This window comes from Gymnoscopelus microlampas (assembly GCF_963454915.1).
Source record: "Gymnoscopelus microlampas genome assembly, chromosome: 24".
In the NCBI taxonomy this organism is placed as follows: Eukaryota; Metazoa; Chordata; class Actinopteri; order Myctophiformes; family Myctophidae; genus Gymnoscopelus; species Gymnoscopelus microlampas.
In genome coordinates this window covers 2,301,331-2,323,780 of record NC_139961.1, presented here as the reverse complement: position 1 = coordinate 2,323,780, position 22,450 = coordinate 2,301,331, and the positions used below count along the sequence as shown (strand labels likewise).

At 41.1% G+C, this 22,450-nt stretch overlaps 1 protein-coding gene across 1 annotated transcript; it reads right to left on the bottom strand.

Annotated features, from left to right (window-relative positions):
• Nucleotides 1–435: 435 nt before the first annotated feature.
• Nucleotides 436–20,462, bottom strand: LOC311041048 (scavenger receptor cysteine-rich type 1 protein M130-like; the record flags this gene model as incomplete). Its single annotated transcript, XM_084051484.1, has 12 exons — nucleotides 436–1,826; nucleotides 1,965–2,056; nucleotides 2,229–2,660; nucleotides 3,162–3,461; nucleotides 3,558–3,863; nucleotides 4,429–4,728; nucleotides 7,383–7,688; nucleotides 8,530–8,829; nucleotides 8,927–8,959; nucleotides 19,325–19,397; nucleotides 19,504–19,652; nucleotides 20,453–20,462. The coding sequence occupies 12 exons, from the start codon at nucleotides 20,460–20,462 to the stop codon at nucleotides 1,473–1,475; spliced, it is 2,655 nt and encodes an 884-aa protein (XP_083907610.1). The 3' UTR covers nucleotides 436–1,472.
• Nucleotides 20,463–22,450: the final 1,988 nt, after the last annotated feature.

The following is a 22,450-nucleotide window of genomic DNA, read 5'->3' as shown; positions in this document are numbered from 1 at the left end:
GAGAGGAGAGGAGAGGAGAGGAGAGAGGAGAGACATTCATTGATGAGCTTTCATCACATGCTTGTTGTAAATAAATAAATAAAACAATAATTGTTGTAAAAGTGTCTCCTGTTATGAAACTTGTTTGTGTTCACAGTAACCATGACAACGTCCTGTACTAAACAACACATTTGGGAGAGGAACACTTCAGCAGGTTCCTCTTTATTGACTTTTATATTCTTAAGGTAACAAAGATTAAACATCAAACATAACATATTGTATGAATGTAAGTGTTGAACACTGCTGTCAGATGACACATCAATAAGAAGCATTCAGGTCCTTTAAATGGTTGGATGGATCCTATAGGCTCATCCATAATGGACCCAGATTATGCTACATAGAACATAAAAGGATAAGTAACAAAATAGAAATAAGAGAATATTAATATACATTAATATACATTGAGGGCCCTATTTTGCACCCTGCACTATGCGTTGTCTCAATGCGTTATCCGTTAATTATGAACAAGACAGCTGGTGCTGCCTCTAAACGCTTAAAGCCAATGGCATCTGGCACGCTGATTGGTTTTATTAATGTAACGTCCAAACCACACCTATGCATAATGTAAGGGGTAGGGCAGGTATTTTAGGGATAAGGATGGTGGCACAAAATAACAACTCAGCCACGGGAACGCCCTTTGCACGATGCCAAATCCCCAAATAGTGGGTAAAGAGACTTGGACGCAAAATTGGGCCCTGAGAGCTCATAAATCATCTAAAGAAACTATAACTAATCCAATAAAAACAATAAGATATATTGTTCATAACAAGCCTTGTTTAAAAACAGCAATAAAACTGCTGATTACATTACACAATATAAAAAAACAGGCAAAATGCATGACTGTAATTAACAATAAATGATAATGCTACCTTATTATTAACAGATCCTCAAAAGCAGTGTTCAAAATACGTAATACTTAAACATCTAAAAGTAAGAAGTGAATTGTAAAAATATATATATACATGATTCATTAACAAATCTGCATATTCTATTGTTTCAATAGAAACACATGTAATGAGATCAATAGTTGTGTAGCTCAGACTCTGATGGTTCACTGTGTGACAATCTATGAGCTGAATGACTAATGAACAATGACACAAACACCTGGGCTGCATAGACATGTATTGTGTACAGTAGGATCAATAGATACATTTATTGATAACTAATTACTGATAGTTATAATGACTTGATGAAACATCATGAGGGTGAAGACAGACACGGTCCAATGTGATCTGATCTTCAAACACAGAGCTCTTGTTCCCTGTAGGTGTCATTGTCTTCTGACTTGTATCCTCATGAATATTTCCACTGAAGACTTTATCTGCCTCTTCTAAACCTCACTTGGTCTTTCTGGTACATTTACAGTTCAGTGTAAATGTTCAAACCTTGACTGAGGGGATGGACAGTCATGTGATGGATGTGACATGAACTCCTCAGAGATCCACCTCATACACGTGGTGTCCTGGTTCTTCACTGGGTCCAGCTTCAGACCCTCCTGGTAGATCTATGTCGTCATACTGGTGGTATTCTGTCTCTTCACTGGGTCCAGCTTCAGACCCTACTGGTAGATCTATGTCGTCATACTGGTGGTCTTCGGTCTCTTCACTGGGTCCAGCTTCAGACCTTCCTTGGAGGTTTATCTCTTCATACTGGTGGTATTCTGTCTCTTCACTGGGTCCAGCTTCAGCATCAGAACCAACAACGTTATAATAAACCATCTCAACGTTCTCCCGTCCTACATTATAATAAACTGCGGTCTCCACTGCTGCTCTCCGCCCTCTGGTGGCCTGGAGAAACACAGCAGCACACAACTTGATCTTACTGGAACATATCAGGTTATCTTCAATACAAACAGTGTAACTACTTCATTTACATTCTGGTCTGGTTGAAGATGAATAAAGATTGAATAAAGACGTATACATTACCTTCCAGACATGATAAAGGACATAGCTTATCACCACCAACACCAGCAGCATTATGACTGTAACTTTGAGGATGTTAGATGTCAGCGGAGAAGCTGTGAGATAAAATATTTTACAACATCAAACATGAAGTAAAGATCAACTCTCATTAAAAAAGTGTATTTGATATAATGATTTAAAATTGTTAATTTATGTCATATTCAAACCTGCTTTATGTAATTTAATTTATTGAGTTACATATTGTGAAGTTAATGCAATTCTGGTTACCTGTGACAGTGACAGAGAGGAACTGGCTCTTATAGTAGAAGTCTGTTGAGTAAACATTGATGTGATAAATACAGCTGTAGTTCCCGTGGTGGGTGTGGTCTGCTACAGGAAACAGGAAGTTGGCAGAGTGATTGACAGCTGGTTGAGTGTAGTTGTGTGTTGTGTTATAACTGCTGTAGTTCCCTTGGTGGGTGTGGTCTGCTACAGGAAACAGGAAGTTGGCAGAGTGATTGACAGCTGGCTGGGTGTAGTTGTGTGTTGTGTTGGATCCAGTGAAGGTGAGGTGGAAGGAGCCTCCTGGATACTGTGGCTGGATGGAGCAGCTGATAAAGAAACTGTGACCCTCCATCACCTGTGGCCCCTGATGCTGGCCCTCAGAAACCCCGTTCATGGAGGAGGAGTAGAAGGTGATGTTTGGATTAAACGGCAGATCTGTAACAAGACAGAGGTGATTGACTGAAACAACAGATTTATGAACAGAGAGACAATGACAATAAGGTCAAATAAGACAAAGATCAAAATATTGGAAATAATTTAATTATAAACATCATTGTCTCTAAACAGACAGATGACTCATTGTGATTCAAAACTGAGGAAAATCTTAAACGTAAAGACTCAATTTGCAGCTCATTTATCAAGAATCATCAGTACACAAAAATAAATCACATTTCAAATCAAAAGTTAGTGGTCAAATGTAATGAAAGTAGAACATGTATTTAGGTTCTCATTTATCCTAAAACTGAAGTGAATGTGCAAACGATATACATTAGGTAGGCAGGCAGGCAGGCAAGCAGGCAGGCAGGCAGGCAGGCAGGCAGGCAGACAGACAGACAGACAGACAGACAGACAGACAGACAGACAGACAGACAGACAGACAGACAGACAGACGAATAGAAGAATGTAAATATGCCATTGAGGAAGTCACTGTTTTACCTGAACAGATCACCTCCAGTCTGGCAGTGGAATTACCAGAAACCTTTGTTCCACACTCTCTCAGTGAAGACTCAGACCCAACACAGGAAGATGAAATCCACCAAACAGGTTCAAGTGTAAAACCAGAATTCCACTTTCTAGTAAAAGCAGAGCCACAGTCCAGCTGTCTACAAACTACAGATGATGACTTCAGGTTCCAGTCAGACCAACCATCCACTGGTCTCCACTCTCCCTGGTGCTTCATCTCCAGTATACCAATACAGTTACTGATTCCTCCCACCAATCTGACATCAGCAGACTCTGTACAGAGTCAAGACAATTAAAGTCATTAAAGACAAAAGTAATATTAATTAAATTAGAAAATAATCTAAACCTAAAATATAGTTTGTATTTTACCTAAGCAGGTGAGTTCAACAGTCTTATTAGGTGAGCTGGTGTTACTAGTTGAGTCTGAGGTTCTACAGTTCAGGAGAACAGACTCGTTTCCTTCACACTGGAACTCTTTGTTCCACATTGAAGTGTTCACTTCTCCATAGAGCGCCCCCTGGAGGACTGAAGGAGCCCCACAGCCAAGCTCCCTACAGACCACCTCTGCATCCTGCTGGTCAAAGTCACCTTCACACACTGAGACCCACGACTGATTAGACTTCACCTCCACTCTGCCTGAACACACACTAGTCCCATTCACCAACCTCACTGACTCTAGAGAGAGAGAGAGAGAGAGAGAGAGAGAGAGAGAGAGAGAGAGAGAGAGAGAGAGAGAGAGAGAGAGAGAGAGAGAGAGAGAGAGAGAGAGAGAGAGAGAGAGAGAGAGAACATTTCAAGTCATACACTTGATAGGCTGATGATAAAAAGCATGATTGTTGGGGGTATTAACAATCAGACTTTACAGATTACTCACTACAAAGTAGAAGCTTTTTCACTCTCATTACTGCCGTTCAAACAAAACAACACTATTCTCGCCCTGAACACTGGAGGAAGTTGCCATCAGAGACCCACAATAATATTGATATATATTTATTATTGTGATATCACGATAATGACAATATTGTTGCATCACTACAAAACAATATATAGAGTAAAAATACATGAAGACATTCATATTTAGTTCTTATCCTCCTGGGGTTGCAGTCGCGGGGGTACAGCACCCAGGGCTGGGGGTGCAGCACCCAGGGCTGGGGTTGTGGCCGTACCCTCAGCACCCCTACTTCCTGTGGCTGTGAAACAAACTGTAAATATTACTGTTGTTGAAGTAGTAGTTTGTTACCTGAACAGATCACCTCCAGTATGTACAAGGAAGTAGCAGACATCTGTGTTCCACACTCCCTCAGTGAAGACTCAGACCCAACACAGGAAGATGTAATCCTCCACGTAGGTTTATGTGTAAAACCAGAACTCCTTTCTGTTGAAACAGCAGAGCCACAGTCCAGCTGTCTACACACTACAGATGATGACTTCAGGTTCCAGTCAGACCAACCATCCACTGGTCTCCACTCTCCCTGGTGTTTCATCTCCAGTAGACCAGTACAGTTACTGGTTCCTTCCACCAACCTGACATCATCAGACTCTGTAGAGACAAGAAAGTAAACATAAAAAACCCAAATTATTATGTTCATTATAAAGTGATAATCCAAACCTAAAGTGTAGTTTGCTTTTTACCTGAGCAGGTGAGTTCAACAGTCTTGTCAGGTGAGCTGGTGTTTCTAGTTGAGTTAGAGGTTCCACAGTCCAGGAGAACAGACTCGTTGCCTTCACACTGAAAGTCTTCAGTCCACACTGGAGTGTCCACTTCTCCATAGAGCGCCCCCTGGAGGACTGAAGGAGCCCCACAGCCAAGCTCCCTACAGACCACCTCAGCATCCTGCTGGTCAAAGTCACCTTCACACACTGAGACCCACGACTGATTAGACTTCACCTCCACTCTGCCTGAACACACACTAGTCCCATTCACCAACCTCACTGACTCTGGAGAGAGAGAGAAAGAGAGAATTTCATGAATCCACTATTGAATTATTTTTAATGAACCCTTAAACACACACTAAGAAAGACAAATAGCAATATACTCAGTCTAGAATAAATGAATATATATGGATATACATCATCAATAAATAAAAAACACATTCATAATTAAGTAATGAGGAAAAAATAATAAACTAAAAACTGCTCATCATCGTCAGATCCTCCCCAATAGCTCATAGAAGACTAATGCCCCCCCCCCCGACACACACACACACACACACACACACACACACACACACACACACACACACACACACACACACACACACACACACACACACACACACACACACACACACAGACACACACACACACACACACACACACACACAGATAGAATGATGAATGATAAGGAAGACAAACAGACAGACAGACAGACAGACAGACAGACAGACAGACAGATAGACATATTAAATGAGTGACAGTAAAGATTGCTGTCATTGTTCAAGTCATTGTGTTTCGTTACCTGAACAGATCACTGTGGGTCTGCCTGTAATCAAACCTTTCCGTTTGATACCAAAAGTCTCCATTATGACACAGTCGCTCAGTGAAGACTCAGAACCAGCACAGTAAGGTTTAATCCTCCATACAGGTTGATGTGTATAACCAGAACTCCTTTCTGTAGAAACAGCAGAGCCACAGTCCAGCTGTCTACACACTACAGATGATGATTTCAGGTTCCAGTGAAACCCACCATCCACTGGCCTCCATTCTCCCTGGTGTTTCATCTCCAGTTTACCAGTACAGTTACTGAGTCCTCCCACCAACCTGACATTAGCAATCACTGTAAAGAGTCAATAGAGTAAACATTAATGCAATACAATTACTTGTATTTCAGAGTATTAATCCAAAGCAAGAAAATAGCTCGTCTTTTACCCAAACAGGTGAGTTCAACAGTCGTGTTAGGTGAGCTGGTGTTACTAGTTGATTTAGAGGTTCCACAGTCCAGGAGAACAGACTCGTTGCCTTCACACTGGAACTCTTTGGTCCACATTGGAGCCTCCACTTCTCCATAGAGCGCCCCCTGGAGGACTGAAGGAGCCCCACAGCCAAGTTCCCTACAGACCACCTCTGCATCCTGCTGGTCAAAGTCACCTTCGTACACTGAGACCCACGACTGATTAGACTTCACCTCCACTCTGCCTGAACACACACTAGTCCCATTCACCAACCTCACTGACTCTGGAGAGAGAGAGAGAGTGAGAGAGCGAGAGAGCGAGATCTCCGTCAATGGCGGTCAACGGGTGGATTTGAAATGATGTAGACCTCCGTCAATTTGTTAATAAGCAGGATAATCAATGGGGAGCAGGTCATTATTGAGAGATAAAGACAGGGTGATCCCGAAATTCGCGGGACAGTCCCGAAATTGGACCCTCTGTCCCGCGTCCAGCACAAGCAGAGCAATGTCCCGAAAATCAAAGATATGAAAAATGAAAAAAAAAAATATTTTTTTTGATAATAAATCGGTAAAATCAGGCAAAAATAAGAATTAAATAACATAACCCTAACCTAACCCTAATCTTAACCCTAAAACCGAAATAAAGAAACCAAAAACGAACCCAATCCGCCCAGACCCGACCCAAAAAAATCGCGCGCGCTTCGCGCGCACGCGCTGTGCGCGCGTGCAAGTGTCCCGCGGAACGGACACGTCTGTCCCTCAATGGGTCTGTTTGAAGGTGGTCACCCTAACTAGTGCACAAGAACTGTAAAAGAGAAGCCTTGTTTGTTTCAACAACCTCTCATCAAACAGACAAGACAGCGGCCATTTCTTCTTTTATTTCATAAGACAGACATACTTTGTAGAGCAATCAGTGAAACATTACAAGACCTTCAAGACTGTAATCTATAATCAGTTGTTCTTCTTTTATCTTTGTTTACCTGTTGAGTTGTGTGTTGGTTTAACCTGGAGAGCTGAGGAGAAAAAATCATCAAATAAATGAGTTTTGCTGTAAGAGAGAACATGGATCCTCTCAAATACAGCAGCTTGTTGATGTGTTGAAATACAGGACAACACGTCCTTTGTTCGATGATATTCGTTGATGAAAATAAGTTGTATAAAGAAATATAAACTTGTATATAAAGATGTATTCATTCTCGTAATGTTATTCCAAATGTATGCGTCACTTTTAGATTCATATCATATATAATAGTTCAGATTTTAATAAGTAATAATCCAAACAAAAGGTATAGTTTGTCTTTTACCTGAGCAGGTGAGTTCAACAGTCTTGTCAGGTGAGCTGATGTTTCTAGTTGAGTTTAAGGTTCCACAGTCCAGGAGAACAGACTCACTGCCTTCACACTGGAACTCATTGGTCCACATTAGAGCCTCCACTTCTCCATAGAGCGCCCCCTGGAGGACTGAAGGAGCCCCACAGCCAAGCTCCCTACAGACCACCTCTGCATCCTGCTGGTCAAAGTCACCTTCACACACTGAGACCCACGACTGATTAGACTTCACCTCCACTCTGCCTGAACACACACTAGTCCCATTCACCAACCTCACTGACTCTGGAGAGAGAGAGAGAGAGAGAGAGAGAGAGAGAGAGAGAGAGAGAGAGAGAGAGAGAGAGAGAGAGAGAGAGAGAGAGAGAAATGTATTGTATAGTATGGAGAGAGAGAGAGAGAGTAAGCATTATAATTTAAAATAGTTATGTATTAAACCAAAACAGTGGATACATGAATCTGTAAAGAATGCATCTGGAACTCTAAACACTCTATTCAGTCTAAACATAGATCTGCTCTACCATCAAGTCATGTGAGTCAATATGCATTTATCTAGTAAAAAAAATCACACCCAGTGTGAAGTGGGCGGTGTGTGGTCATCACAACATGACTCACTTTAAAAAAAGGATAAATGACTTATTTTAAAGTCCATACTGCTATTCATAGGGCTGCACATGTGTCATGTGTTTCGCTAGCCAATCACAGTCCTGAATTTGCAAAGTCAGCCAATCACATTACAGTTAGTGGTGATGACACTAGCTGTAATGTGATTGGCTGACTTTGCAAAAGTATCGATTTGCATTAACAATGGAAGGGTTAGGGGGTATACAAATCTTTTGGTCGGTGTCCAAAACTCACTTATAGGGGGCTGCTACACCGCCCCAAAAATCACAAGACAACTTAAAGCACAAATGGAGTTCTTCACACGTGTCAAATCACTATTTTAAATGGACTGAATAAATGGTGAACTCCAGATGAACAGAAATGGCACATTTTAAATGCATTTTGATAATGACACAACTTTTAAAAGCCACACAGACATGCATACATAGAGGGACAGATGTATGCACAGTAATGATATAAGAGCGTGTAAAGATTAGTGTCATTGTTGAAGTCATTGTTTTACCTGAACAGTTCACCTCCAGTGTGACAGTGGAATCATAAGACTTTACTGGTCCACACTCCATCAGTGAAGACTCAGAGCCAACACAGGAAGATGGAATCACCCATCCAGCTTGACGTGTAGAAAGAGAAGTAAATTCTGTTGAGACAGCAAAGCCACAGTCCAGCTGTCTACACACTACAGATGATGACATCCTGTTCCAGTCAAACCAAGCCAACAATGGTCTCCACTCTCCCTGGTGTTTCATCTCCAGTATGCCATTACAGTTACTGGTTCCTCCCACCAACCTGACACCATCAGACTCTGTACAAAGAATAAGCAGTAAAAACTGTTACTTTAATTAAAATACCTTCAAGACTGTAATCTATAATCAGTTGTTCTTCTTTCATCTTTTGTTTACCTGTTGAGTTGTGTGTTGGTTTAACCTGGAGAGCTGAGGAGAAAAATCATCAAATATGAGTGTCACTGTAACAGAGAACATGGATCCTCTCTACCAATACAGCAGCTTGTTGATGCGTTGAAATACAAGACAAGGTGTCCTTTGTGTAATGTATTGTGACTTTGTCTGTTGCATTGTAGGCCTCCGTAGGCACTGTCTAGTTTTGTCCCTCTGTGCCTGCCGTACCTGCTGTTCAGTGTTCCGCGACGGTCTGAATAAACACACAAACCTCATATAACATGCTCGTAGATCTCTGTGCTTTTACACACTACATAAGTATCATACATGGTGTCAGAAACTTGTCAAGAACACACCGCACAACCATGGCTTCTGCAGCGTTTGATCACCCCAAGATTGACTGGGAAGCTGCATATTTATATCTAGAGTTTGGGAGATATCACAGCCACGTTGAGTTCGTCTTCGACGGTCCCCTCTCTGAGCTAGAAGCTAAACAACGAGCAGGCTGGCTAGGGACGTGGATCGGCGAACAAGGCAGAGACATCTACAGGACGTTAAACTGGGCCGACGGTGAGAAACAAGATCCAGTCAAAGTTTTGGATAAATTTGCCACATAATTGTAAATTTGCTTACATAAGACCGAGGAAGAATAAAAGAATAGCAAGGCATCATTTCAAGCAAAGGAAACAAAGTGCTACGGAGGGTTTCGATCACTTTGTGAAGGATTTGAAGCTACTACTGATGGACTGTGAGTATGCAGACTCAGATGACATGCTAATTGATGCTATAATAGCAGGAGTGAGAGAAAAACGAGTCCAGGAGACACTGTTAGATAAGATAAAGGTGAGGACCGGACACTGGCCAAAGCCATAGAGATTACCCAACAGTTTGAAAAGTCACAAAAACAAATGAAGATTCACAAGTGTCAACAGTGTCCAACAGACCACAGTACCCAGGCTACAATAATTTCAATTCAAATTGATCCAGATGTAAAGGGTGTTGTGCACCCAGTACGCCGGCAACCGGCAGCACTCAGAGAAAGATACTGGATAAACTGGCTGAGATGGTGGAAGATGATCACATCACAAAAAGGTGCACCAGCCTACAGAGTGGGTCAGTTCTATGGTAGTTGTCACACGTAAGGACAAGATAAGAATAGATCCAAGTGACCTGAACAAAGCCATCAAAAGGGAACATCACCCAATGCGCACCATGGAAGAAGGGATTTCCACCATACCAAAAATATTCTCAGTCTTAGATGCAAAATCTGGGTTCCTCCAGATAGAGCTGGATCTCACAACCTTCAACATTCCAATAGGGAGGTTCAGATGGCTGAGACTGCCCTTCGGGATCAAATGTGCACCTTAAATATTCCAGCGCATCATGGACCAGATGCTAGAGGGAATTAATGGAGCCACATGTGTCATGGATGACATTCTGATAGCAGCACCCACAATGAAAGAGCATGACACAATACTCTGCAAAGTTGTCGAGAGAGCCACACGCTACAATCTAAAGCTTAACTTTGACAAGTGTCACATTCGTAAGTAAACAGTGACATATGTGGGTCACCTAATTACAGCTGACGGTCTGAAGCCAGACCCTGCGAAAACTGAGGCAGTAAGGTGCATGCCGCCGCCTACAGACAATGACGGTGTTCGCCGTTTCCTAGGTTTCGTAACGTACCTGTCAAAGTTCATTCCAAACTTAAGTGAGGTAGACGCTCCACTGCGACAGCTCCTGATGAGTGACGTCAAGTTCAGATGGCAGCCAGTGCAACAACAAGCGTTTGACGAGCTCAAGCAGCTATGTACGCACCCTCCGGTGCTTAGGTACTATGACACAGCCAAGCCTGTAGAGATATACAGTGACGCCAGCAGCATGGGACTGGGAGCAGTTTTACTGCAGGACAATCAGCCTGTCGCCTTCTCGTCCAGATCATTGACCGATGCAGAGACGCGCTATGCGCAAATTGAGAAGGAAATGCCCTCCATTGTTCATGCCTGCATTAAGTTTCACCATTACATATTTGGGAAAGACGTCACAATATTCAATGACCACAAACCGCTCGAGGACATCTACAGGAAGCCGCTGCTGTCTACTCCTATGCTGATCCAGAGAATGCGCCTGCGACTACAGTGGTATGACATCTCAGTCAAGTACAGAAGAGGAAAGGACATCCCGAGTTTTTACTTTTGATTGTGGTCGCGCTATTCTGTTTATTTCTCATGATCACTTTCGCTTCCTGACTCCTTCAGACTCATTGGGTTCCGGTTTCATGACGCAGATTCCGTTTCCGGTTCTCATTTTTTTCCCGCGGTCATTTTCGTCCAGAATAGGGAAAGTCACGTTTTTTTCACACGGTAGAAAAAAAGAACGGAGAGGTCCACGTCTATTCTCTTTGGTCTGGGTGACGATCAGTCATCGTAGTCGTGTATAACGTTGTATTTTAACCCCGATCAGAGATTGTCGAAAACGTAAACATCCGGTTATGACCGGATGTCACGTGAGCCTGTTTGGGAGGGGCCGAGCGAGTCAACGAGGTGATCAATGGCTCGATTTTCTGCTCTCTACTGGTAGAACTGTCGTATTAGTTGCATACTGCATATAGACAAGCCATTTGAAAATTAAATTACAAAATAACAAAACAAAAAAAAAAAAAAATTGGTGGCACTGGGGGAGTACTTTATGAAAATACTCTGGCACTGAAAGAGTTAATGATGAAATGTATGATTCATACATAAAAACTGCAGGAAATATGACAATTTAAGGACGTATGGTGTGTTTGTTGATAGCAGATAGTATGAATTTTGTCTCCTGTTTGGAACATCTAATTACAGCATCATGCCAAGAGATAATCCATTGAATTGAATTGAGAGATAGAGATATATTCACTGTTCTAATGTTATTACAAGCAAGACCATGCACCTGCTACTCTGTGTGGTGTAACTTCATCTTATGTCATGTGACATCATCAAGGTGTTGCAGTTTGTCATAAATATCAAGCAGACTGTGTAGGTTGTTGACTGAAGCTACAAGTGACCACAGTCTTCCTGTAGCTTCATCAACTCTCTGAAGTTACACAACACTAACTATAACTATTCTACAATCTCTGAATGCTATAAAGTCTGGAACTACACCTCCTGAATGTTATATAGAGTCTGGAACTACACCTCCTGAATGTTATATAGAGTCTGAAACTACACCTCCTGAATGTTATATAGAGTCTGGAACTACACCTCCTGAATGTTATATAGAGTCTGGAACTACACCTCCTGAATGTTATATAGAGTCTGGAACTACACCTCCTTAATGTTATATAGAGTCTGGAACTACACCTCCTGAATGTTATATAGAGTCTGGAACTACACCTCCTGAATGTTCAACACATTCTCACTCCCAACTAGTCACTTATTGAAGAACCGTCAGTAGCCCCTAAACGTCCGATTATGAAGGTCCTGGTTCCCCTAAAAGTCCGATTTTGCAGTCCTGGTTATTTCTCCCTAACGCCCTAAAAAGTCCAAACGGGACTATGTCGTTTGCGCATGCGCAAATGAACGTTCAACATAGTGTGGTGGGTGTGGTGGATTGCTCCATTTACAACGCTAACGTCCAGGTCATAAACGATCAGATTTCAAATATGAAGTGCTTAACTAAAGGCCACGGATGTTATAATTGTGTACGTTCCAGCTTGAGTACCCATATCTTCCGTATTGTTCAATAAAAAGCCTTTTAATCCGATCGACGGCCATTTTCTCCGTCTTTTCATCAGCTTTCAACTATGCGATCCTATCGGTTGGGAGGTGTATTGCACATTATAACTATGCGAAAATGGACGACGATCGGATTAAAATGCTTTTTATCCAACAATACGGAAGATATGGGTACTCATGCTAAAACGTCGGCATGTATAACATCCTGGGCATTTAGGTAAGCACTTCATATTTGAAATCTGAACGTTTGTGTAGACGTTACAGTTGTAAGTTGAGCAATTCATCACACCAGGTTGAAGAATGTCCATGACCGTCATCTTTCAGGCCTACCGCTGATAACCATTAGCACATTGGTTCTCAAAGTGGGGTCCGGGGACCCCCAGGGGTACTTGAGGGGGTTCCAGGGGGTCCCCAGCTAAATGATGGACAGGGACCAAATGGACCCTTATGGGTCTGTAACTCTGAGAGTGTACAAATGTAACCAAATGGACCCTAACAGGTCCATTTGGTTCCATTTGTACACTCTCAGAGTTAAATTAACATTGATTTTACAATATGAATGTGGGTCCCAGAGACCTACATGCCATTAAATGGGGGTCCGTAGCCTAATGCATGTCAAACTGGGGGTCCTTGAAATTAAAATGGTTGAAATCACTGCTAGAGAGCCGTAAAAAACTTCTCTTATGGGGGTCCCTGGCTTATCTTTTCAAATGGGGGTCCGCGGTCTAATAAGTGTCTATTTGGGGGTCCTTGGCACGAAAAAGTTTGAGAACCATTGCATTAGCACATGAAGTCAATTCATTGTTTAATTTCAAATAAGTTTAATTTCACTTATACCACTTCATTCTGTTGATGTTTCTATTTTACTGCTACAGCAATTCATCACAAGGCTTTTTCTTTACTATTTAGCATAAATATAGTCCTGGTTATTTCTCCCTAACGCCCTAAAAAGTCCAAACGGGACTATGTGGTTTGCGCATGTGCAAAGGAACGTTCAACATGGTGTGGTGGGTGTGGTGGGGATTGCTCCATTTACAACGCTAACGTCCAGGTCATAAACGATCAGATTTCAAATATGAAGTGCTTAACTAAAGGCCATGGATGTTAAAATGGTGTACGTTCCAGCTTGAGTACCCATATCTTCAGTATTGTTCAATAAAAAGCCTTTTAATCCGATCGACGGCCATTTTCTCCGTCTTTTCATCAGCTTTCAACTATGCGATCCTATCGGTTGGGAGGTGTATTGCACATTATAACTCTATACGAAAATGGCAGCCAATCGGATTAAAATGCTTTTTATTGAACAACACGGAATATACGGGTATTTTTGAGGGATCGTACATAATTTTAACGTCCGTGGCCATGGGGTAAGCACTTTATAGTTGAAATCTAGACGTTTATGTAGATGTACGGGCCGTAAATGGAAAAAGTGGAAACATCAGGTTGAAGTGTCATGATATGAAACTTATCTATCTATCTATCTATCTACATTGGACTGACACAACGTGAGCTAAGAGACGTGGTTTAAATGCAACATAACACACATCACCACCCAAACAAACCTGGAAATATTCTGTGCATTTTCATATTTTGTTGATCATTTTTCGATAAGTGTTTGTTGAGAACGAGAGATTTGTTTAACTTTTCCAACCCCGTGACGTCACGTCAGATTACTTCCGCATTCCGCGTGTTCGTACTCATGTCTCTGTCAGTGTCAATAAAGATCTGACAAAATAAATGTTTTATGATCTATCTAAACGTTCAAATGTTTTAAAAAGGTGCTGACCCTATGGCCACGGATGTTACAATTATGTGCGGGCCCTTAAAAGTACCCGTATCTTCCGTATTGTTTAATAAAAAGCATTTTAATCTGATTGGTGGCCATTTTATCAGAGAGTTGTAATGTTGCGTGAGTGCAGTACACCTTTCAACCCATAGGGTCAGGTGAAAACATATGGAGAAAATGGCCAGCAATTGGATTACAAGGCTTTTTATTGAACATTACAAAAGATAGAGGTACTTTTGAGAACCCATACATGATTTTAACATCTGTGGCCATGAGTTAATAATTTTACATTTAAAGTGTGAAGATTTATGTTGATGTACAGGCTGTAATTGCAGAAGTGCAAACACCAGGTTAAAGTTTCGCCATGACTGCCATAATGTATTATGGTTTCCTAGTGCTCCAGCACTGCCACCGTATCTGGACATAAACATTCAAACATTCAAACAGATCAAATAATTGCTGTTTGTGGTTCTATAGGGCGTTGGTGTAAAGTAACTAAGTACATTTACTCAAGTACTCTACTTAAGTACGATTTTGAGGTATTTTTTACTTTACTGGAGTATTTCCCAATTCTCAGTACTTTAAACGAAATGATGCAACGCTGATATCGCTTTTGTAATGCATTTTATAATATTTAAGGCACCCCGTGTGTATTGTATTCCAATAATAATAATAATAATAATAAGGGTAATAATAATCATAATAATAATAATGTAATTATAGAGCAGTAACACACTGAAATAATAAGGGTAATATTAATAATAATAATAATAATAATAATAATTTAATGTAGAGCAGTAACACACTGGAATAATAATGTAATGTATAGAGCAGTAACACACTGGAATAATAATAATAATAATAATAATAATAATAATAATAATAATAATAATAATAATAATAATAAGGGTAATAATAATAATAATAACATGTGTGAGGAAAGTTATATTGGCGCGTTCGAGCTGAAGAGCTGATAAATAATCCATTATCCGATTCGGCGCCCCCTAGTGGCCAAGTTATTCTAGAAGGACCGTAACCCTAATTTTCAGAACCACATGTCTGTGTGAGAGGAAATTTTTATTGGCGCGTTCGTGCTGAAGAGCTGATAAATAATCCATTGTCCGATCGTGTTCTCGCCCCCTAGTGGCCAAGTTAATCAACAAAGCACGTAACCCTAGCTTTCGCAACCACATGTCCGTGTGAGAGGAAACTTATATTGGCGCGTTCGTGCTGAAGAGCTGATAAATAATCCATTGTCCGATCGTGTTCTCGCCCCCTAGTGGCCAAGTTAATCAACAAAGCACGTAACCCTAGCTTTCGCAACCACATGTCCGTGTGAGAGGAAACTTATATTGGCACGTTCGTGCTGAAGAGCTGATAAATAATCCATTGTCCGATCGTGTTCTCGCCCCCTAGTGGCCAAGTTAATCAACAAAGCACGTAACCCTAGCTTTCGCAACCACATGTCCGTGTGAGAGGAAACTTATATTGGCGCGTTCGCGTTGAAGAGCTGATAAATAATCCATTGTCCGATTGTGTTTTCGCCCCCTAGTGGCTGAGATAATAGCGAAAAACTGTTCAAAAACAGTAAAAACAAAATCGGACACCAGTATACGCATCAGCGCGCCACCCCGAACGTGCTCGTATAACTCTCCTCGCACACGGCCTTACCGTTCTCCTTAAATGGCTGGGGACTAATCTCAACTTATTTCGCAAAATAACACAACATATCTCCTTAACGATAAGTTTTTAGAATCCGTCGTTCGGATATGTTGTACAGCTCGCCAAGACGCACGCGTGGATGTCTTGTTTGTCCCGCTATGACACTTCTAACGTTTGCTTCTGACAATGACATAAGGTACATGGAGTCGTAGAACGTTCACCCATACTGAGAGCCAAATTCAGAAATTGGTAAAAATGTCGGTTAGGGACAAACAAGATATCCACGCGTGCGTCTTGGCAAGTTGAACAACATATCCAAACATTGGACTCTAAGTCCTTATCGTATTTGAGATATTAAAAAAAATTCAATTGTTTCGACCGCGTCGACCTTTGCAGTCTTTTCGGTGAACTTTTGAACTTATCAGTGTCATAAAAAATCAGGATTGGTTCCAATAAATCCGGCTTACTCTCAACATGGATGGAGAGAAGTTTCAGATTTTTAAAAAATATCTCCATTGATTTATCACAGAATAGGTGCTCGATACCGCACGTACAAATCAATGTTTGACAAAACCACTTTCCCAAAGTTTACAAAAATCGAGACCTATCCCATTCGATTCAGCGTCCTTTTCTGAGTCTGAAAAGGTGTTTTTTAATATTAAAAAAAAATATTTTTAAAAAAATGTGAGAAAAGCTAGACCTTAAACTATTTCAAAAATCGATAACTTCTTATTAAACAATTCTAGACTATTGATGTAACCTACCATTCGACTCAAAATCATCTCAGTAAACGGTTGGAAGGGTAAAAAAACGCCTCACGTTTATGACAATTTAACGCTTGTTTAAACCACTTTCCCAAAAGTTAAAAAAATCGAGACCTATCCCATTCAATTCAACGTCCCTTTCTGAGTCTGAAAAAGTGTTTTTTAATTTAAAAAAAAATGTTTTTGAAAAATGTGAGAAAAGCTTAACTTTATATTTCAAAAATCTATAACTTCTAATTGAAAAATTGTAGACTATTGATGTAACCCACGATTCGACTCAGCGTCATCCAATTAGTGAGGGAGGGAGGTTAAAAAACAATAAAAAAAAATTTAAATAATTTGATCTGTTTTAATTTTTTTTTAATAATTTTAATGTTTATGTCCGGTGGCAGTATAGCACTTGGAAACCATAATACATTATGGCAGTCATGGCGAAACTTTAACCTGGTGTTTGCACTTCTGCATTTACAGCCTGTACATCAACATAAATCTTCACACTTTAAATGTAAAATTATTAACTCATGGCCACAGATGTTAAAATCATGTATGGGTTCTCAAAAGTACCTCTATCTTTTGTAATGTTCAATAAAAAGCCTTGTAATCCAATTGCTGGCCATTTTCTCCATATGTTTTCACCTGACCCTATGGGTTGAAAGGTGTACTGCACTCACGCAACATTACAACTCTCTGATAAAATGGCCACCAATCAGATTAAAATGCTTTTTATTAAACAATACGGAAGATACGGGTACTTTTAAGGGCCCGCACATAATTGTAACATCCGTGGCCATAGGGTCAGCACATTTTTAAAACATTTGAACGTTTAGATAGATCATAAAACATTTGTTTTGTCAGATCTTTATTGACACTGACAGAGACATGAGTACGAACACGCGGAATGCGGAAGTAATCTGACGTGACGTCACGGGGTTGGAAAAGTTAAACAAATCTCTCGTTCTCAACAAACACTTATCGAAAAATGATCAACAAAATATGAAAATGCACAGAATATTTCCAGGTTTGTTTGGGTGGTGATGTGTGTTATGTTGCATTTAAACCACGTCTCTTAGCTCACGTTGTGTCAGTCCAATGTAGATAGATAGATAGATAGATAAGTTTCATATCATGACACTTCAACCTGATGTTTCCACTTTTTCCATTTACGGCCCGTACATCTACATAAACGTCTAGATTTCAACTATAAAGTGCTTACCCCATGGCCACGGACGTTAAAATTATGTACGATCCCTCAAAAATACCCGTATATTCCGTGTTGTTCAATAAAAAGCATTTTAATCCGATTGGCTGCCATTTTCGTATAGAGTTATAATGTGCAATACACCTCCCAACCGATAGGATCGCATAGTTGAAAGCTGATGAAAAGACGGAGAAAATGGCCGTCGATCGGATTAAAAGGCTTTTTATTGAACAATACTGAAGATATGGGTACTCAAGCTGGAACGTACACCATTTTAACATCCATGGCCTTTAGTTAAGCACTTCATATTTGAAATCTGATCGTTTATGACCTGGACGTTAGCGTTGTAAATGGAGCAATCCCCACCACACCCACAACACCATGTTGAACGTTCCTTTGCACATGCGCAAACCACATAGTCCCGTTTGGACTTTTTAGGGCGTTAGGGAGAAATAACCAGGACTATATTTATGCTAAATAGTAAAGAAAAAGCCTTGTGATGAATTGCTGTAGCAGTAAAATAGAAACATCAACAGAATGAAGTGGTATAAGTGAAATTAAACTTATTTGAAATTAAACAATGAATTGACTTCATGTGCTAATGCAATGGTTCTCAAACTTTTTCGTGCCAAGGACCCCCAAATAGACACTTAGTAGACCGCGGACCCCCATTTGAAAAGATAAGCCAGGGACCCCCATAAGAGAAGATTTTTACGGCTCTCTAGCAGTGATTTCAACCATTTTAATTTCAAGGACCCCCAGTTTGACATGCATTAGGCTACGGTTTAGGGGCTACTGACGGTTCTTCAATAAGTGACTAGTTGGGAGTGAGAATGTGTTGGAATGTTATATAGAGTCTGGAACTACACCTCCTGAATGCTATATAGAGTCTGGAACTACACCTCCTGAATGTTATATAGAGTCTGGAACCACACATCCCGAAACTTCCATTCACGAAAATATATTTTAAAATATCTGTACATTTAACTTTTAAATTTCCATTTCTGCTAAACAGCAACATAAATATACTTAGATGATTTTGATTTATTATAGGATACATTTGCGCGACCTTAAAGACGCAACGGAAGTGGGGAGGAGGCTTCACATCATATTGTGTGTGTGTGTGTGTGTGTGTGTGTGTGTGTGTGTGTGTGTGTGTGTGTGTGTGTGTGTGTGTGTGTGTGTGTGTGTGTGTGTGTGTGTGCGTGAGCGTGTGTCTGTGTGTCTGTGTGCGTGCGTGGTTGCATGCATGCTTTTATGCATTTGATTTCAACTCACAGCAGTTCTTGCAGTCGTCTATCGTGTCACATTTCCACGAGAACGGAATGCACTTTTCCTTCTTACAAACAAACTGATGGGGGAGACAGAGGATTATGTTTAGAATCAGTAATGTATCAAAAGCAGACATGAGACATAAAGTCATACAGAGTAACACAAGTGAAGGCGAGGTGAATCACCTGGCTGGCAGTGCAGATGGACATGCACTGCTTGCCATCAGCTGCCAAGTAGAAGTGGGTGGGACAGGAACACTTGTAGCCTCCTCCAGGTGAGAGCAGACACAGGTTACTGCAGCCTCCATTGTTGGTCTGACACGGGTGACCAGCCACTGCAGGGTGAAGAAAACATGCACACATGGAACAAACATGAGAACACACACCTATATGTTACAATAAAGCAATAAGCCACACCAGGCTGTGGTTTAATGTGAGTTTAGAGCAGCTATGAGGTGTTGTTAGGAACCATGCAGAGCAGAGTGACTTTAACCCTTGTTGTATATTTTCGATCCCAAGAGCGGGCTATATAATAACAGTTTCCTGGAAAAGAAGCTTTACAGTAGAGGAGTCCAAAGGTCCAAGGATTTAAGTCAAGCATCTTTTATTTCAGCCTGACTGGTCACTGCCATTGGTCTGATAAGCAGTGCCCCGTCACATACAAACACAACAATTTATACACTGTTCAAATCTTGCACCAAGAGGTGGGGCCAGGTGGTTCAAAAGCCCAGCCCCCAATTTCTATAGTTCTGACAGGGACGTTGTCGGGCCGAGTCCCCGCCTACCATGTTGGTATCACACATTTAGCAGTTATACAGTGTAACAATCTTGTCTTATTTCTATTTATCAAACTTTACGTTTACACAAAGGCTGGTTTAGTATTTCTTGTTCAACATCTCTCAAGCTTTAAAATGAATCCACACACTTTAAACTTCATGGTTTCAAACAGCAGTTAGACATACATCAATAAAGACAGCATTTACTCCAGAATGAATCTTCCCTTAATGACATTTCTCTTTGTTAACAGCAGGTCATAGTTATTCAACTTTATTCATTTCAACTATAGCATATGTTTTCACACTGTGTTACTTAATACAAAATAAGCTTTTACCAAGAAATGACAATCTGACTTTACCTGTCTCCATCTCTGCCCCCTGTCCTAGAGACAGAGTAACAGATGTTTCCCTTTGGCCACCACCCTTGCATAAAGACAATAGCACTGAAATCAACCTCCTGATTAACAAAAGAACTTGGCTCTATGACTTGTTTTGAGTTCACACTCAAAGCTGGGAACTTCTGTTTCAGGACAAAAGGCAGGAAATATCTGAACACAATAGAATAAAAGCTTCTTCTGTCTTCTTTGGTTAATCAAATCAAGAGGTGTTTTCTCTCACCTGGGCTTCTAAACTTAAACAATGGCCAGAACTTTTGGAGTGCTTGGGAATGCAAATTGATGATCGCATCCCCCCAGATGGGACATGACTGCAAAACTCAAGAATCACCCAGTACAATATTAGACCTTCCAGTGTTTACCAATTTAGATGGAATATTGTGGTTATATCATGTTGCCATGTTTGAAAGTTTACTTCACCCTCTAACTGTTCTACAATAACTGTAAACCACCACCTCACATGGTTTATTGCTTTGATAAAACACCAAATATGGCAACATGACAATCATAGACAACCCAATCAAAACTGTATTTAATATCCTCTAACTTTGCTAAAGGAGAAACTAAATCACAAACAGTAATTCATCCATGTAAAGTTATGGTGAATATTGTAAACAAGATGTTGGAGCAGTGATACACATACATGTGATCCATATGTGTGATTATTGAGTATTTTACAATGAGGCTCAGCCAATCACAATCAAGCAACAGAACTATCAATTTGATATTACTATGAGGCACTACTACTATAACTAATATAACCGTTTTAAAAACAGATCAAATAATACAATAACAGACAATACACATATATATATATATATATATATATATATATATATATATATATATATATATATATATATATATATATATATATATGCATAAGATGCATAAGATGCGCGCACACACACAAACACGCACGCACGCACGCACGTGCACGCGTGCTTGTGGTTGTCCATCGTGTCCGATGATGACCATCTTCCCTGTGAGTCCTCTGGTGGCTGAATAGTCCGATCCTGGATCCACAGTTGCGGTTGCAGACCGGGCATGTAAAAGCGATACTGACGGGAGCAGGGGTGGCTTTGTGGGCATGCCTCTTTGCACGCTTTGCTGCACGGTGTTGTGTGCGCTGACTTTCCATACTCTACTCCCTGTGCTCAGTGATAACGCCAGAGGTTGCGGCAGGAAGCAGTTCCTCCAGTGAAGAGGGTTTGATCCGGCCTCTCTTCAGTGTGGTCTTCAGTTGGTCTTTGAATCGCTTCTTCTGCCCACCTGCACTGCGTTGACCAAGATGTAACTGGCCGTAGAGGACTTTGCGCGGGAGTCTGTGGCTGGGCATACGAATGACATGCCCCAGCCACCTGAGTTGATGTTGGTTCAGGATGGACTCTATACTGCAGCTGCCTGCCCGTTCCAGTACCTCTGTGTGTGGCACTCTGTCCCTCCAAGTGATGCCGAGGATCCTCTGAAGACATCTGACATGGAAGGCCTCCAGGCTTTTGAGATGGTGGCTGTAGATGGTCCATGCCTCACATCCATACAGTAGCGTGGAGATGCATACTGCTTTGTACACAAGCACTTTGGTGTGGAGATGTTTAGAAAAACCTTCTCCGTAGACGACCAAAAGATGTTGAAGCTTGTTTAAGGCGGTTTTGGATCTCGTCCTCCATTGTGCAGGTGTCAGATATTATGCTTCCCAGGTATTTAAAGGTGGGAACCGTGAGCAGCTGTTGCCCTCCTGCTGTGAAGGTTGTTGGGTGGCATGGGGGGCCAGCACTCAACTGACGGATTACCTCAGTTTTCTGGGTGTTGATCGTCAAACCCATTCTGCTGTATGCAGTGACAGCTGCCAAGAGAGTGCTTTGTAGGACACACACACACACACACACACACACACACACACACACACACACACACACACACACACACACACACACACACACACACACACACACACACACA